The sequence below is a fragment of the Hydractinia symbiolongicarpus genome, chromosome 3 (assembly GCF_029227915.1).
Source record: "Hydractinia symbiolongicarpus strain clone_291-10 chromosome 3, HSymV2.1, whole genome shotgun sequence".
Classification (NCBI taxonomy): domain Eukaryota; kingdom Metazoa; phylum Cnidaria; class Hydrozoa; order Anthoathecata; family Hydractiniidae; genus Hydractinia; species Hydractinia symbiolongicarpus.
The window spans coordinates 30,525,130-30,541,664 of record NC_079877.1 but is presented as its reverse complement, the minus strand read 5'-3'; the positions used below and the strand labels follow the sequence as shown (position 1 = coordinate 30,541,664).

The 16,535-nt window shown below is 32.9% G+C and overlaps 2 protein-coding genes across 4 annotated transcripts in view; both read right to left on the bottom strand.

Annotated features, from left to right (window-relative positions):
- Positions 1-529: 529 nt before the first annotated feature.
- Positions 530-2,278, bottom strand: LOC130636741 (vang-like protein 1). Its single transcript, XM_057446571.1, has 2 exons — positions 2,189-2,278; positions 530-2,036 (listed from the first exon to the last, which is right to left on the bottom strand). The coding sequence occupies exons 1-2, from the start codon at positions 2,268-2,270 to the stop codon at positions 673-675; spliced, it is 1,446 nt and encodes a 481-aa protein (XP_057302554.1). The 5' UTR covers positions 2,271-2,278; the 3' UTR covers positions 530-672.
- A 1,849-nt stretch (positions 2,279-4,127) lies between these two features.
- Positions 4,128-16,535, bottom strand: part of LOC130636737 (E3 ubiquitin-protein ligase TTC3-like) — a 68,190-nt gene continuing 55,782 nt past the window's right edge. For 2 of the 3 annotated variants that reach the window (XM_057446567.1, XM_057446569.1), the window contains 30 exons: positions 16,388-16,465; positions 16,268-16,315; positions 16,023-16,073; positions 15,831-15,920; positions 15,615-15,692; positions 15,426-15,535; positions 15,170-15,293; positions 14,660-14,771; positions 14,382-14,491; positions 14,120-14,215; positions 13,757-13,827; positions 13,393-13,544; positions 13,292-13,305; positions 13,137-13,170; positions 12,354-12,403; positions 12,183-12,227; positions 12,037-12,092; positions 11,500-11,700; positions 10,035-11,427; positions 9,735-9,874; positions 9,581-9,649; positions 8,790-8,886; positions 8,438-8,535; positions 8,235-8,316; positions 7,971-8,075; positions 7,150-7,541; positions 6,525-6,651; positions 6,350-6,446; positions 5,340-5,533; positions 4,128-4,409 (listed from right to left, as the gene is read on the bottom strand). In XM_057446567.1, the coding sequence (XP_057302550.1) occupies positions 4,320-4,409; positions 5,340-5,533; positions 6,350-6,446; positions 6,525-6,651; positions 7,150-7,541; positions 7,971-8,075; positions 8,235-8,316; positions 8,438-8,535; positions 8,790-8,886; positions 9,581-9,649; positions 9,735-9,874; positions 10,035-11,427; positions 11,500-11,700; positions 12,037-12,092; positions 12,183-12,227; positions 12,354-12,403; positions 13,137-13,170; positions 13,292-13,305; positions 13,393-13,544; positions 13,757-13,827; positions 14,120-14,215; positions 14,382-14,491; positions 14,660-14,771; positions 15,170-15,293; positions 15,426-15,535; positions 15,615-15,692; positions 15,831-15,920; positions 16,023-16,073; positions 16,268-16,315; positions 16,388-16,465 (4,404 nt within the window). In that variant the 3' untranslated portion in view covers positions 4,128-4,319. The remainder of the gene's footprint in view (positions 4,410-5,339; positions 5,534-6,349; positions 6,447-6,524; positions 6,652-7,149; positions 7,542-7,970; positions 8,076-8,234; positions 8,317-8,437; positions 8,536-8,789; positions 8,887-9,580; positions 9,650-9,734; positions 9,875-10,034; positions 11,428-11,499; positions 11,701-12,036; positions 12,093-12,182; positions 12,228-12,353; positions 12,404-13,136; positions 13,171-13,291; positions 13,306-13,392; positions 13,545-13,756; positions 13,828-14,119; positions 14,216-14,381; positions 14,492-14,659; positions 14,772-15,169; positions 15,294-15,425; positions 15,536-15,614; positions 15,693-15,830; positions 15,921-16,022; positions 16,074-16,267; positions 16,316-16,387; positions 16,466-16,535) is intronic. The other variant, XM_057446568.1, reaches the window with a different exon arrangement.

Sequence of the window (16,535 nt, the reverse complement as noted above, 5' to 3'; positions counted from 1 at the left end):
TAAGTTTTCATATTGTTCACTTGAGAAAAATATAATAAAAGAGAAAAGCATATATTTTATTAGTGTTTATTGACAAAATAAATAGATGAACAATAACATAAGTCATGTGAATTTTACATCAAAGAAAAACACTCACAGCGGGAAGCTTTCCATCGTGGAAGGAAACGACAGGCAAAAAAAACTATATTTTGATAAAAAAGTTTCACCTAATATGAAGGAAGGAAACACATTTTTACTTTCGCAAAACCACATACATGCTTAGAATCTCACAAGTTACTGCTTAATTATAATAAGACAAATAATTTTACACACTAAAAGTCACACTTCAAAATTACTTATTTATCATTACAACATCTTGTTTATGATTAAAACTTTCGAAAACTAATGTTAGATCTTTGTTTTTACTTACATAGCTTTAAACATATTTTTGAAAAGTTACCACTCTTAAAAATTACCAAAATACTCCATTGTCCATGGTAATTTTATTCAAGTTCTTAAAAAAATGCTTTTGTAAACATTATCAAGTTCATTTTGCTGTTGCACTGCACTGCAGTTCTGTGTTAGTTGAGTCTCAAGAATAATTATAGGTGGAATTTTCTGATCTCTGGCTGATCTAGTTCTTTCTTAATCTTTGGTGTACAATCTGAATTGATATCAATGTGAAGACATTCATTATACTGATGTTTCAGAATTCAGACGTAATATAAACTTATTAAAGTCAGAGTTATATGCATCTTCACTCATTTGAAATATTGGCATTCTTGACACAGCGATTACAAGCGAGATGTCTTCACACTTAAGTTGAAAGACAGTACCTTCGCTTGTTTGTCGTGATGGTGCTATGTCACACACCAATGTCCATTCCTGATTTTGATCAGAACCAACATAAGAAATACATGGTTGGTCACAAGTATAACGTTCTATAAACGCCTTTGAAGATAGATCATAGCTGATACAATGTGCTAAATGTTTTAAAATAGATTCCAAAGGATAATGGAGTTGCTGCTTTGTGGTTCGCAAGTACTTCTGCAAAGGTCTTGCTAACGTTGGAAATATAGCTTGTGCTGCCTCTTCTGGATCCATTGAACCATTGGCTTTTTTATTCATCTCAAAGGCGTTTAATCTTGCTATGTGACCAAATGCTTCTTCAGCAGATGCTACCAGCCTAGCCCTGCGTTTCCTTATTCTTTTGTCTAATTCCATTTCTTCATAAAAACGATCATTTCGGCCTTCCCTCCTACGACCAGCTGCAGCAGCTGCTATCATTGCCTTTGAAGCCTGCTGTGAGAGGCTGTTACCAGTATCACCTTTTCCATCCAAATCATATATCTTCAACCCTGCTAATTTGTTACTAATTTTTGTACGAGATGTAGGGCGAGGCATGTATGGGTTATATTCTGTGAAATCAATGTAATATTGCTCTAAGACAAACAAAGCAGCTTTTTGTATTGAACACTGTCCAATGTTATAATATTTTCTCATGCCATCAACATTTCGGATAACTGAAATGGTAAACACCTTTTCTTCACGTCGTATCCACATTAGCAATAAAGCCAAGTAATGCAAAACCAACATACAATCCATAAATGATATTGCAAAACTTGCTATATCATCTGGACGTCTGGACCTCTTTCCGCCAATAACTTTTATTGCAAAAAATAACCAAAAACAGATGATTACAATGTATACTAAAACCATCATTCCGACTTTAAAAATATTGAGCCGTGGTAAAAATGCCTTTGTTGGTCGCACATACAGTGCCCATAAACCAACCAACAATACGATTTCCTTAACGCTAATACCAATGTACATTCCTTCACAGGCAATTGTAGAAGTAGCATTATCTATTTTTTTCATCAAGTGAGGCAATACAATGAAAGCTACTGGTGACAAAACAGCAAATAATGCTAGAATGCAAGATAATATAATGCCAATAGCTTGCTTTGAACTAGGGCAAGTGTAACTTTGTTTTTCAGTTTCATCTCCAAAAACATCAAGGTCTTGATCAAGATCAGAATACACTGAAGTTGCCGTTTCTAAATGAAGCAATATATACAGTTTCGGTAATAAACATATGTAGCAATTTGAATCTTGGTGGTTAAAACACTAACTGGTAATCTTAAATTATCTTATATTGTTAGGTAAAATGTCACAGTATATTTGATAAAACAAAAGATGTATTATTTACCTGTAATAGTGGCGGTTTCTCCCCAGTTATCATCTTGAGGGATAACTTGCACTTCAATAACTCCATCATCGTAATCATCCATTTTTATAGCTAGTTATAAAAAAAACTTTGTTAATGACAAGACAAGTAAAACCCACCCACTTGTAACTACTCTTGAAAAACACACTTTAAAATCAAAGCAAACTTTATTACACATAATATGTGCATTTTTTGATATAATTTATTTAATTTTTAGATAGCTAGCTAAATACATTTCTCTCCGTTCACAGCAGCTTTGTTTTATAGGGTATTTTAGCTAGCTAGCTGAAAATCGCAAAATGAACAACACTTAAATGTACGCTGTCTCTCTCTCTAGCTAGCTTTCACACCATATAAAGACAATATCATATTGCAGATAATTTGATGCTTCGAAAGAAATACATTGTTATAAATCAACATATATACTTAGCAAATACTCAACCACTACAAACCACTAACAAATTTGATGTTTTTTTCAACCTCAAATCTCATTCCCGAAGGCTAAGTAAAATGGCTCCTTCCATAACAAACTGATTCGTAATTCAATAGAACAGTTATGACGGTTTTCATTGGTTAATTTTTTTATTATTTTTTGTATTATTTATTGCGGCGAAAGAATTTAATGTTGTTCCCAGTTTCCTTTTGTGACAGATTTTAAAAATGTCGGCACCGAGGGCGATCTGCTAATGAAAGGACAGTAAAGTGTAAAATATTTAAAGGCGTAGGAAGTTGGATTTAAAATGGATAAAAAAGTATTCATGACGATGTTAGACGAAGGGCGTGAAAGTTATTTTAGCTTTACAAAAATCGATTTTGCGGAAAACTACACGATGTTTTCATTAGAACACTTGACTTTGAGTTCTCTCGGACGTTCGTAAATTTTCGAAATGCTCTGTTTAGTGGTTCGTCGAAATAACAAAACAAGAAAGTATATAAAGAGATTCACACTGTTTCTCTGAACTTTTATGTGCTTAGTTTGGTTATAAACGTCCCTTCCTCAAACTACGTAATATGAAGTCTGGAAATTCTTATATATTCGTATGTTTTCGTTTTGCTACACCTTTGGGCCTAAAAAATCAGCAAAATCAAATTTATTTAATGCAAATTATCCATAACACGGCAAACTTTACATGCCATAAGCGTTAACAGTTGAGTAGACGGTCGCCACTCGTTTTTTTTTTTAGGAGAAAGCTCTAAATTTATAGCAGCTATTCACGTATAAATATGGAATTGCACGCAAAAATGAAAAAAACACCCACAAGAGTTTTTCTTTCTCACTTGAAAACTCAAGAAAGCGAAAGCTTTCATCTCAATGTGCAAGTGTGCACAATTAACCAAATATTTCAACAAAACAAACACACTCATTTCGGGAAAACAAACATTACATCCTCGTTCCCAAGACGATCATTAGCGTTTTTCACGAGGATACAACCTTTAGGACCCCGGAACCAAGCTTAACATGGCCTCGTAAACAAGTGACAACCTCATTTCCAGGGGTACTTGCCTTTTTGACATTGAAAGCCGACAGCGAAAAAACTAACTCTTGTTAGCCGTTAAGTGCGCGATAGCGAACTTGAAATCAGGCAACAACACTTTGGACGAGGATGAACGCGTGATCACTTCATGTGCAGAAACTTTTGTGAGTGCCCATGATTTTGTGCCAATTTTTATTTTTGCGTAAAAAACTTTTCGCGATTAAAGATGTGGGAAAGAAATTCAAATTTCGAGTCAAGAATTATGTATAGTTTCAATTCTTTGATTTGGAATGTTCAAAAGAAACTTTGCGAGAAAGGACAATAATCACAAAAATTCCTACCCTTAAAATATGATACGGATTTCATAATACACGGCTTCTCTAATTTTAGTAAGAGTAGTATATCCGTGCTAATTCTTTTTATATGAAAGTAGAAACTTTAAATGCTAGGTGTAGATCTGCTGTTTTTCGATACAAAAAAATATTGATATATTTAACAAGGATAAAAGTACAAAAATCAAGAATAAAAAACAATAAAAAATAGTTTATATTATGCAAAACGGCCAACGTTATAAATTTACTGGGACACAGTTATCCGTTTTCTTTTCCAACTATAAGTATACATGTTCGGTCTTTAGTTCACCCAAGGGCTGGATACTCATCGGGAAGCAAAGCAAACACACGACAAACGGGACAAGTTCTTTGCTCGTTCAACCAACAGGTAATACACTAAAAAGCCGCAAAAAAATTTAGAATACATCATAATAGTGAAGAGAAGAACAGTTCAGGATATGCGTAGAAAGATTTCCTTCGCAAGTTATGTCAAGTTAATGAACAAATGTGGCATATTTCCGTAAAAATGTACTGTCTATAATATATCTCATTTCTTACAAATTACAGTGAACGGAAATCTCATAACGTTTTTTGTTTCTACAATGAGGTGTGCTGTTAATAACGCAGAACAAAATTAGTAAAAACATTTATGTTTAAAATTAGACTACCTCAATGTGAGAGACTTGCGCGGGATTTTTTATTTGTGGTTTCATTTGTTTGTTTTTTAATCGCGAAATTTATTTCATAAAATTCAAGTTCTTAATAATTCTTTTAAAAGTAATGTACAGGCCGCCGCTCCGATATAAACCTGCGAAATAACCGTTCACATTTTTTCACATCATCAAAACAAACTCCGGATATCGTAACGGTTCTGCTTACATTAAATAGCATCACGGTATTTATTTGAAGTTAACATAATGATGTTCTTGATGATGATGCTTGAATGAGCTCTTTTGCAATCGTGGAACTTCAAAAAAGTGGACACAGGAGTTTTTAATATCAGTGTCATTGAAAACAATTTTTTTATGATAAAGCAACGGAGAACTCTTCGTAAGAAATACCGTGAATGGCAGGTTTAGCATGCCAATGAAATACCCACCTCGAAAGTAAAGTACAAATATATTTATACTGTTTAAGCGGTCCTTTGTTTTAACAACAGGGGCGGGCCTATAAATACGGGGTGACGCCCCTTTAGATAAAACTCTCTATAGTGATGATAAAAATATTGTTAAGCGCCCTGGTAATATGAGTAAACGTGATGATAATGGTGGTTTAATAATACTACTGAATTTATTTAAAAAGCTTATACTTTATTAAATAACTTACATTTCGATGAAACACATGCCCACAATGCAACTTGAGTGCCGTCATTCTTGTCATATCTTCATAGCAGATAACGCAAGGTTCTTCATGTCCAAATATACTGACAGGTTTATGTGCAGAGGGATGGTCTAACCACGATTCCGGTCTAGAAGGATGATTTGACGCCACATGGTGAGCGCGTACTCGTTTTGCATGCACTAAATGAAATACGACCTGTCACTTGCTGACTAATCACAACAGATGGCTGCCATACAACTCTCTGACGCCGTCACGCCGAGGCTGTTGATGGTTAACATAAAAGACTGTCGAACATTTAACGTTGTGTTAAACTGCTTTTTAACTATTTTGCGGTTAATATACAAGCAAAGCACATTAACAAAAAAATCAACCCACAACAGATAAATGAATTACTGCATTTTGTAAGAAAGGAAAAACAAACAAAACATTGCAGCGTTTATGCACACTAAGAAAAATAAATAAATACAACAAAAAGCAAGCAAACAAAAACAAGCAAACAAAAACAAAACACACACCCCATTGTAGGATTAAAGATTAAAACGTTTTGATTAGCCATTATTTCAAAAGACAGTTGTTGATAGCATCATTTAATGATTATGCTTCGGCAACTCACAGAGAAATTAATTGCTTTTTAATGAAGGGGGCATGCCGTTCTATTAATTAAAAACGACAAAGGATTGAGATCACACACCAAGATAGGATTGCCAACCAAATCACATGAAACTTATCTTGCAGAATACAACACGAAAAAAACAGATAACTAATGTCATCAACGTGTAAGAGATATGGAAAAACTTAATCCTTTTTTCGCCAATTTTTTTTGTATATAACAAACGCGCAACATAAACGATGACTTCAGAGAGAGTTTAATTCTACGAACGAATGTTAATAAAAAGAGAGAAAAGATAACTGATCCACTTGTCTACAAATTTTCCTTTGGCAAATTCACATAGACGACAAAAAGTGTTAGAAGTCAAAGTTACAGTAGATTATACCTGGTACATTGGGCAAGTCAGCGGATTGACGTGTGTACAGAGGTTTACTTCTGTCTACATGAGATCTTCTTGGAGCTTGTTTCGGTGAGCTGGCAGACTTAAAAAGCATTGTAAAAGAAGCCAGTTAATGACATGTTAATAATACATCAATATCAACCTAAACACATGTAATTACCTGATTAGCAAATTGTCTTTCCGTTCGAATCATGCGTTCGATATTCGACACAATTTCGTCAAGCCTCATTCCACTTAAAGAACCGTGTCTTCGTCGATATTCATACGCAAAGTACTCCAATTCATCCCTTAAAACAACAAACCCATAGTATGCAGTGAACAGTATACCATATTTAAGATGATTCCTTTGTCTCCTTTATGTCTCTGTTTTCAAGAAGTACCCAGACACAATTACAAGATAACAAATTAAAGATTTTCACCAATACCAGCAGAAAAGAAGAAAAGTAAAACAAAAAAATTGCAACACACGTTGAAATATTGGAAAATTAGATAAAGACAAAACAGTTTAGTCACATGCTGATTTTTTTCCACGTACACATAACAATTATAGGGAGGTCATAAAATTCATTAAAATTTCCTGACTTTTCCTCGGCCATAGCACATTCTTATGCCCACTTTTTGCCGTGACTTCGTCCTAATATTAAAGACTGTGCATTTTGTTAAACACCTCCTACCACGTATAAAAAGTTTTCTACTTCAAATTTAATTTAATTTAAATACATATAAACAGAATTTTCCAAGTGGCAACCTGCAGGCATATTTGGATAAGCCAAGACACAACTAACCTTGAGAAATTCTGGAAAATAGCTCCTAATCTCATAATAATTCGATCCATCATTTTAATCTGTGGTTTAGGCTCATCACTTTGACCAGAGGAGTTCTCAGAGTCCTCAGAATCACTCTCATACCCTGATACAGTAGCAGATACAGTGGATAAAGTAGCAGATGCAGTGGATACAGTAGCATCGCTCGTAACTTCTTGAGTGTTGTTTTTGTAAGGGTCTACCATCAGTTTAGCCACTGGTGTTTGTGATAATGGCACCTGGTCAGTTTGATTACTAACAGAGGACGAACTCTGCGTTGTTGGAGCTACAGGCACAACTCTGTGACGCTGCTGGGCTGCTGCCATTATTTGCATTTGTTGGGCTTTTAACTGAGCTGGTATGTTCGGTTGCATCTAAAACAAAAACCGTTATGTAATATAATTTATTGCATAGGTGTACTAAACCCCCTTTTCAGTGCGTCTTGCATGGATTTAGAATAGTAGAGGTTGGAACAATGTAAACATTTACAAATTGTGTCCTAAAACAGCATTTATGTGACAAAAAAATCTATAGTTTAATATCACATCATGGTCAGCAAATTTTTCTTGTTGACTATTCCAAATGTTATCAAAAACGAAGAAGCTTTATTGTTTAAACGAATTTGAAACTAAAACGATATTTAGGGGAGTCATAAAACAGCTGGAAAACAAAAAAGGGAAATAATAAGGTATCTATATCTTATGATCTAAGCTTTAAGGGTCTATCTCAACAATTCATTCTCCTTCGAGTATAAGTTAATAAGATATCCAGCTATTTGGCTGTGTACATATTATTAATCCTACCATTGGCGTCTTGGGGTAGGGCGGTGGTTCAGCATACTTAGCAGGTGGCATTTTCTCCAATGGTTGTCCATCTTTCACCGCCTGTATCAGCGCGAGGAATTCTTCCTGGTGAAGAAAATTAGAGGGTTTTGTTTCGATTTAATTTCTAAATTTGATGTATTTAAGGATTTGTGTTGCAGTACAAAGATAAAATATGAAGCATGACTACTTCCTTTTTGAAAAAGTATCAGAACTACTATTCATCAAATCAAGTGTTACACTAACCTGCATTTTTTCGAAGCATGTTTGAAAATTTTTCTTATATTCTTCCCAGATTAATCTGATCTTGTGTGCATCGGGTACACGCCTAAAGAGAGAAAATCATTCTGTCAAGATATTCTGCGCTTTAAGTTGACATACAAAACTCTTTTTGCTTCAAAAAAATTCAATATGATGTCACAATTCACTAGAGTTGAATTTATACGTACGGCCAGAATTGCATTTGATTAAGCGTGTTTTGTATAATGGTAGCTTGATCGCGATACTTGGTTGTGACAACATCTTTCTTCACTTCCAACAGTGCAATCTAAATGGAAGAAAAACTAGTGACAACGTGACAAAAAATTAACTTTATCCCGCTCAGTAGGATGTACAAACCCATTAGTTTTTAAGATTTTTTCATAATTTCTTCAACTACATAACTTCACAGCTATAAGATTCAATTTCTAATAGTATAAGAAGACCATTTTATAAAATGTCTCGACAGAAATTTCCACTCCTTTCAAAAGTTTGCAATGTGAGTTAGCTGGGGCCTAACCAACATATATATATATATTCTACCTCAACTCTCTGTGCTCTTTGAGTTTGTTGTGATTGACTGTTTGTAAGGCGTTGAACAATCTCTTCAAGATCAGATTTTTCCTGCTGATGACGTCTCCTAAAAATATCATTTATATTTTCTTTTATACGTTGCAATAAAAACTACGGTGGTATTGACAATGTCTGATTAGCTTGTTCGCATGAAGACTTAAAACAAAATACTTGAAATAACAAAAAGGTTTTTGTTACAACAACAAAACAATAACAACAAACAACAACAAAATCAGGAAAACAACAAAACTATAAACAGGGTTCCCACTCTGTTTTCAAAACAAAATTTAAGAACATTTGAGGACCTTTCAGGAGATTTTTGTGATTTTTGAGGAGCTTTTGTTAACAAAATTGAAGAGATTTGAGAAGCAAAACTTGCAGTTGTAAAAATGAAGGAACACACAGACATCTCAATATTTTCCTACAAAAGAAAACTAAGAAACTTTGCTTCAAATACAAACACAACAAAAAAGTAATGTTTGCAGGCCATAACAACCACCAACTGTGGTGATTCAAAAAAAAATAATATAAAAACTATTATACATAAAAAATAACCAAATGTCAAAATTTTTTGGAGAAATTTGAGAAGAAAACCTAAATTTCAAAAAATTTTTAGGACATTTGAGGAGAATTGAGAAGACCTTTTAAATTTGAGGAGTTATGAGGAGGAAGTGGGTACCCTAATAAACAAATAACGACAACAACAACAACAACAACAACAACAACAACAACAACAACTACTACGACAACAACACACTAACCTGTCACCAATCAAGGTTGATTTCAATTCAGCAAAAGAACTATCTCTTTCGTCCCTTTCACGTTGGAATCTATGCAAAATAATTATAGCATATAGATTACTATTAAGCAGAGACAGTCAAACATATTTTTATTAAATCCTATTCGTTACATTACCTCTCCTGTTTTCCCAATAACTCCTTTATTTCTCCCTTCATATCATTGACTTGATCAGTCAAATCTTTATTTTCAGTACTTAATTTTTTTATTTCATGTTCATTACCTTGTTGGACACGCACGCTTTCTTTTTTTAATTTCTAGACAAAAAAAACATGATCATTTGTCTCTACTCTAATAAAGTAAATCATTTATTATTATTAAGTCGCAATGACTTAAAATTGTTTGATAACCTGCGGAATTTTTTGGGCAAAAAAAAAAAAAAAAGAATTTACTGAAACAGTTGAAGACGACACCTACCTCGTAAAGCTTTTTTTTCTCACTCACTTCACTTTGCAACCGGTCATGCATAGTTGCATATTTATTTCTTTGCTTACTCAAATCCTCTTTTAACTTTTCTATTTTAGCATGTTCCACCTTCAAATCTTGTTCCCTTTTACCTCGTTCAGATTTCAAATCATTAAGGAGAGTTTTATTCAACTCCTGCAAAGACTCTTTTTTTCGTATCATTTCAGACATTTCTTTTTGCATTAAATCAACTTGAACACCAGCCTCGCCGACACAAAGAGGTTCCTTGTCGGACTTCTCAATCAATTTCTTAACTCTCTCCACCTCCTTTATTTTTTCGATTTTGCTCTCCTCCTTCTTTTTAGTAGCAAAAACTTTTTTGTCTGTAGTTGTCGCCTTTTCGTCTTTCTTCTTCGAATTCGACGTCTTGTCATTGTTTTTCGCAGAACATTTCTTTACAGATTTCTTTTCGTTATCTGTATCTGAATATAATGCTCTGGAAAGAAGGTCTCGTCTGCAGCTGCTTTCTTTGTTTTTATCTGATATAATATACACCATATTGTTACTTGAGTGCTTAAAAGAAGTCATATTAACATTCTCTCGCGTTTCATTTTGAATCACTTCAAATTCAAATTCAGTGTTTTTTCCAGAACCAGAATACACTGTTTTATTGGTTTTAATAATATCTGTTAATATTTGCTGGCGAAACTCGCTTGCCACTTCTCGCTTTCTTGCAGGGGTTGGATTTGTTTCAGGAGAAATCACACCCTTTTTGGTTTCAATATTATTTTTTTTGTCTGATTTCAATGCAGTATCCTTTATTACCTCATCTTTCTGTGTCTCTGTCGAATCTATATTTAACTTTTTTTCAAATTCCTTATAATGTTTCATTGAAATATTTTCTTTCACAGTTGTTTTGTCATTAGATGTCACAGGAGTCTCTAAAGAGCTGGAACTTTTCAATACCTCAACATTTGGTGGTATCTCACTGTCAGTGATTTCCACTATTTTTGGACTATCCTCACTTTCCGAGTTTAATTGTACAGGAACAAAAGCCTCAGCCTTTGGATTTAAATTAACATTGGAACCAGGCCGACAAGGAAATAACTTTTTGAGGTCTATATCCTCAAACGCAGTTGACTCATCAATTGATGAATAGTAACTTTCGTGTGTTCTACTACTCTGACAGTGTTCATAAAATTCTTCCTGACTGGTGAGATAAACAACATCTCTGCGCTTCTTATCGAATGTAAATCTATTACACTTTAATAAAAATGTGCGTAGTCCGCCTATTTCCGTAATCAAAAGTTTTGAATTGTCATCTAGAATGTTGCAAAAATCGAGAATCTCTTTATCTGTATGTATGTTCGCACTACCATGCATTTCCAAAATTTGCTCAAACATTCTAAAGAAGAAATAATGAGATAATCTTGGTGTTCTCTTTCAACACTGAAATTATAGATCTTAGCTAACATACGAGAAAAGATGAAGAGCTGTCTCAGTTGCATTTGGTACCAAGTGATTAAACAGGGAAAAGTCGAAACCATCCACAATTGAATCTTTATTATCAATGATGTAAGGTTTGAAGGCTATTTCATGATCATTCTTCTGCCAATCTTCTTCAAACAAGGAGATCTCTTCTTGTAACTGTGATGGAACGTCGAATCCATTGTTCATTCTAAAGAATGTTTAAAGATAGATTCAATCTCGTGACAGTTAATTTTACGTATTTATTTTTTGTAGGAGCAATCTAAAAATATTTTCCTGCAATTATACATATTTTGAAAAAAATTTAGGATTTCATACACGTTTCCAAATTGACAAAAATAACCTGCAAATTTCTAAATAGTTGACCAATCCATAAAAAAAAACAGATTACAATTTTTATATATCAACTTAGCAATGGTTAACCTTGTAAATAATTTCTGCCAATAAGAAAATCAATCTACTCAAGTAAGAAATACATTTGATGGATTTATAATATGCAATTTCAATAATAGTGTTATATACATACCTTGAAGCATTTTGCTTTTTCTTCTCATTCTCAATGAAAGGAATCTCTATCGTCACCTAAAAAACAACAAAATTAGCAGCTAAAATTTCAGTTGCAAGGAAGACAGTGTGAAATAGAAGTGGTGCTAACAATAAAAAAGCTTTCACCTTTTGTTTGGCAGCCTTTTTTGTTTTTATCTTCTTTTTTCCACCCTACATGAAATGAAGATTACAAAAAAATAAAAAAATAACAATCAGAACAGAGGTATGTTTCTGCTAGTGCTTAAAAATTCAAAAACAAATCAACAAAATAAAATAAAAAGAATTAGGTAAAATTACTTTAATTACGTCATCTTCATACTTGTTCTTCAATACATACATTTCACCATCTAAAAAAGCGCAAAAAATAAAATAAAATATAACCTTGTATCACCATAAAACACAAAACAGGTGTGAACCTGTCCATACCATCAGAAAATGTTTTTTTATAAATTAATTATAATAATCCATAATTTATTGGTACTGCAATTAATGAATGCTCAAAAATTAGTGCATTTAAATTGAATTAATGCATTTAAAAGTTCTTGACCCATGGTAGTCATGTGAGCACAGCATTGAAGAAAAAATCCCTTCTCATGTGCATCAATCTACAGGATAGTTTGTGGCACCGTAGATTAGTGGTTATAGCTCTCGTACTCTGTGCGGGAGACCGGGGTTCGATTCCTCTTGACGGCGATTCAACATGGGCGAGTGAATGTTACCATAGCCCCGGGTTAACCCAAGCCCTATGAGGGAAATTGGGGAGATGGCTCCATGTGTGGGCCGTTGGATGTTGCCGGGAGTTGTCTAGTAGAGCCCAGGCCCTAATTGGGTCTGCGTAGCTCAAAACGAGCATTAAATACTCTAGGACTCTCTATCTAAGCCATGGCCCCTTCTGGAAATAATAGACAGGGTATATCCCTCGATATTAGTGAGGCTAGCCATGTAAAATATGCACATATATCTATCTATCTACCACTGATTCGGATGCGGGCCAAACCTTGAGGCCCCTTGCACCCTTAAATCGCAAACTTCACCACTATGCTAGCAATCAGTACATAAGAAATGTAAAGATAAACATACCTACAGCTGGTGAATTATATTGGTTTTCACTTGTCTAAACAAAAAAGAAAAGTATGACTTGCTATCTATTCACTTGCTATCTATTTCTTTTTAAAACAAATAGCCTGAAAATAAGATTTAAAAATACTACGTAGCGTATTCAGCTAAGATTGTACCTCCTCTGATGTTTCTAAAAAAAAAAAAAATTTAAAAGTTACTATGATATTCATTCTTCATATAAAAGTTTTTTTTTAAATTGAAACAATAAATTACAGACCATTGTGTTTCGAGGTATGTTGTTTCTTCTCTTCACTAATTTCGTCGGTAGAATTATTATTTTGTATATCATTATCAACCAACAGTTTCTTTTGTTCCTTTCTTTTCATGCGTTCGTTATACTTCTTAATTTTCTTCTGATAGCCAAGTTCACTGAAAAACAGATATTCCATAATAAAAAACCAGACTTATTGGGACAAATGACAATAAATTATTATAATGGTGTTACTCAGGTTATCAGTATTTACAGTATTTCAATAAAATGGAATAGATCCGTATGTAACTGCTGTAGATGTAATTTTTAATTCTAAATGGATTTTCTAAGAGGAAACACACACAAGAAACACAATGACTTTACTATTCACCTTGAAGGCAACAAACGTTTTCTTTTATCCACATATGGTCTCTTTTTTTCCCTTTCAATATTAACTTTGAACTAAAAAATACGAAAACAAAATAAATAAACAATAATAAAAAAAAAGTAAAAGTTCCATTCCAACTAACCAAAAAAAACATCTCAATCTCGAACGTTAAAATGCAATCTAATTAAAAATAAAAATAATGTTACATTTTATATAACCAACTAGTCATTAGCTTGTGGAAAATCCACATGTATCGTTTAAAATTTATTGCATTTGTTTTTTCAGCCAAAAATTATTTTGTGTATTCTTAACACGAATTGATTCTTGTGACAGACAGATAACAGGGGTTATTAATATAGAAATTACCTCTGCTTTCACATTTCCATTAGACTCTTCATATATTTGAATAACGTTAACAACACCAATGCAATCTGGTGTTTTACAAGCATCCTTTAAAAAATCCTAAAGTAAAGAATAAGTAAATAAATAATATATGTAGTTTCTCCTTTAAAGTTAGTTTTTTATTATATGCACTGTTGTAGTAAGTGAAAATTATTTCTTTCTTTGGATTTCTTTGATCAAAACCCAAGTCAAAATTATTTTTTTTGTATGATAATGATAAACTCACCTTTTGAGATACTTGTAAAGTACAACCAGATCGAAATCTTTTCCAGCAATTTGTATGAAATTCAACAAAGCATTTTTCTGTACATATAAGTCGTACAAAGCCTTTAAAATCTATGATAAATAACAAAATCTTTGACTTATCAAATTTCCCAGATTCTTAGTCCATCAATTACATTAAAGGTTCATACTCGATACAAAAAAAAAACAAAAACAAATTGACAAACATTATATATATTTGAATAGAAAGGCCTGATGGGTCACATAAAAATATGCTTTTACCTGGATCTGAAAAATATATGATAGTTTGCGTATGTTCACACATGGAGTAACGACAAATAGCGTCTGGTTTCGGTGGATTGAGACAGCAAGACAAAAGGAAAGTAACAGCTTCCTAAAATTAATAATATCTGCTATAATTCCTTGAAAGATATTTGTCATAATTTAGTTTCCTTTCCTATGTGTAGTTAGATATTTGCAGGTTATTTTTTAGATATTTAAATCCAAGCTATTCAAGGTTTTCCAAAGTGAGTGACAGCCCAGAATGGTGAAGCATGATTTCTCATGTAAAATAATGTGGAACAATTCTTATTTCATGAAATAACATAAGCTGTATATATAAAATTTAGATTTTTTACATCATTTGACCTTCACATTTTATTTAACGTTCTTTCAAAGTATTTTCACCTGTCTAAGAAACCATACATAAGAATTATTTCACATTATCTTACAGTTGAAAGCAAGCTTAAAAAAGCACATGCAAAATTATTACATCTGGTAGTATCAACCTACACGCAGTTTATGTGGTATAGACTCTTCAATGACATCATCACAACCAGGCCAAGTATAGCAAGTGTTTTCACTTTGTGCTCCAAGTGCTAATGCTTTCCTTAAAGGGTCTTGTGCATCCTGGAATCTAAAACAAACATACACCATGTGCAGTTACACAGAAAGGGGCTATTTCATCAACAAACTATTACATTTACATAAAAGAAGTAAATGCATATAAGGCATTGTTTTAAGTTTAATCTAAAATAACCATCATTACCTATTTTGTTTACAGTAAACTTTTCCAATTCCAAAGTGAGATAGTGCAAACTTTTTATCACCAAAGTTTGTGTTAATTGAAATAAAAATATTCAAGGACTCCACAAGATCCTACAAAGAAAAAAAAAGAGTTGTTTAAATATGTATATTGTATATTGTATATTGATATTGCTGCTATACGCTTACTTACAGTGCGTGTGCCTGCCTTATAAAAAGAAATGCCATGGGCGTAATGAAGAACCATTTTCTTGCAATCTGAAAGCAGATCCTGAAAGAAAGCAACAAACAGTATGAAGCAAGAATTCTGTTATGTTAATGATGCTTTCAAAAATCACTTCAATTCATTTTAAATTTAACAAAGTTATAAACATAATAAATAAATAAAAAATAAATAAATAAAACATACAAGACATGCATTGTCTTCAATAATCTTTACTGCTTTCCCATACTGATGTGCAGCAGTGCGACTTTGATTTGACAACAAAGCAATTGTCCCCTAAATTTAAAATTAAGTAACAGAAGGAAATACTTCTAAGAGCAACAGTAAAAAAATAACAAATAAATAACAAATAAAAAAACAGTAAATTATGAAACATACCTCCTTCATGGTGACTTGTAAATCTCCCTGCTTCACTTCAATAGAATCAAGCTAAAATAAAGCCAAAAAAGTATGACCATAAAAAACAGGCCCAGTAACATGCCATTATATAGAGCGCACTTTAGCTGTATTTTCATGTTAATTATAAAGAGTATACTGCAAAACATCCATATCGCAAAACATATTTTGTTGATATTAGATTGATACGTGTTTGTCATTTGTTAAAAACAACTAGTAAAACTCACTGATTTTATTTCGACAGTTTTCTTCTTTCTCTTTTTTTTTAGTTTTTCCTAAGGAAAACATACAAATTGCATATAACTGGACTTACGGATTAAAATGGTTGATATAATAAATCAACTCACTTGTTTTTGAGTGCTTTTCTCTGTCCCTTCAGAAGAATCCTCAGCCTCCTTATAATGAGTTTTGAAATTTTTATCCATCTACAGAGAAAATTGAATCAGGTTAATTAAGTGAGAAAATATTACACAAAACATTTAGAACATGAACAAA

What these genes read in the sequence shown, in the direction of transcription:
- LOC130636741 (XM_057446571.1), bottom strand. Translation starts at nt 2,270, where the DNA reads ATGGATGATTACGATGATGGAGTTATTGAAGTGCAAGTTATCCCTCAA. An exon ending in AGAAACCGCCACTATTACAG is followed by an intron (nt 2,037 to 2,188) that starts GTAAATAATACA and finishes TGCTTCATTTAG; the next exon opens with AAACGGCAACTTCAGTGTAT.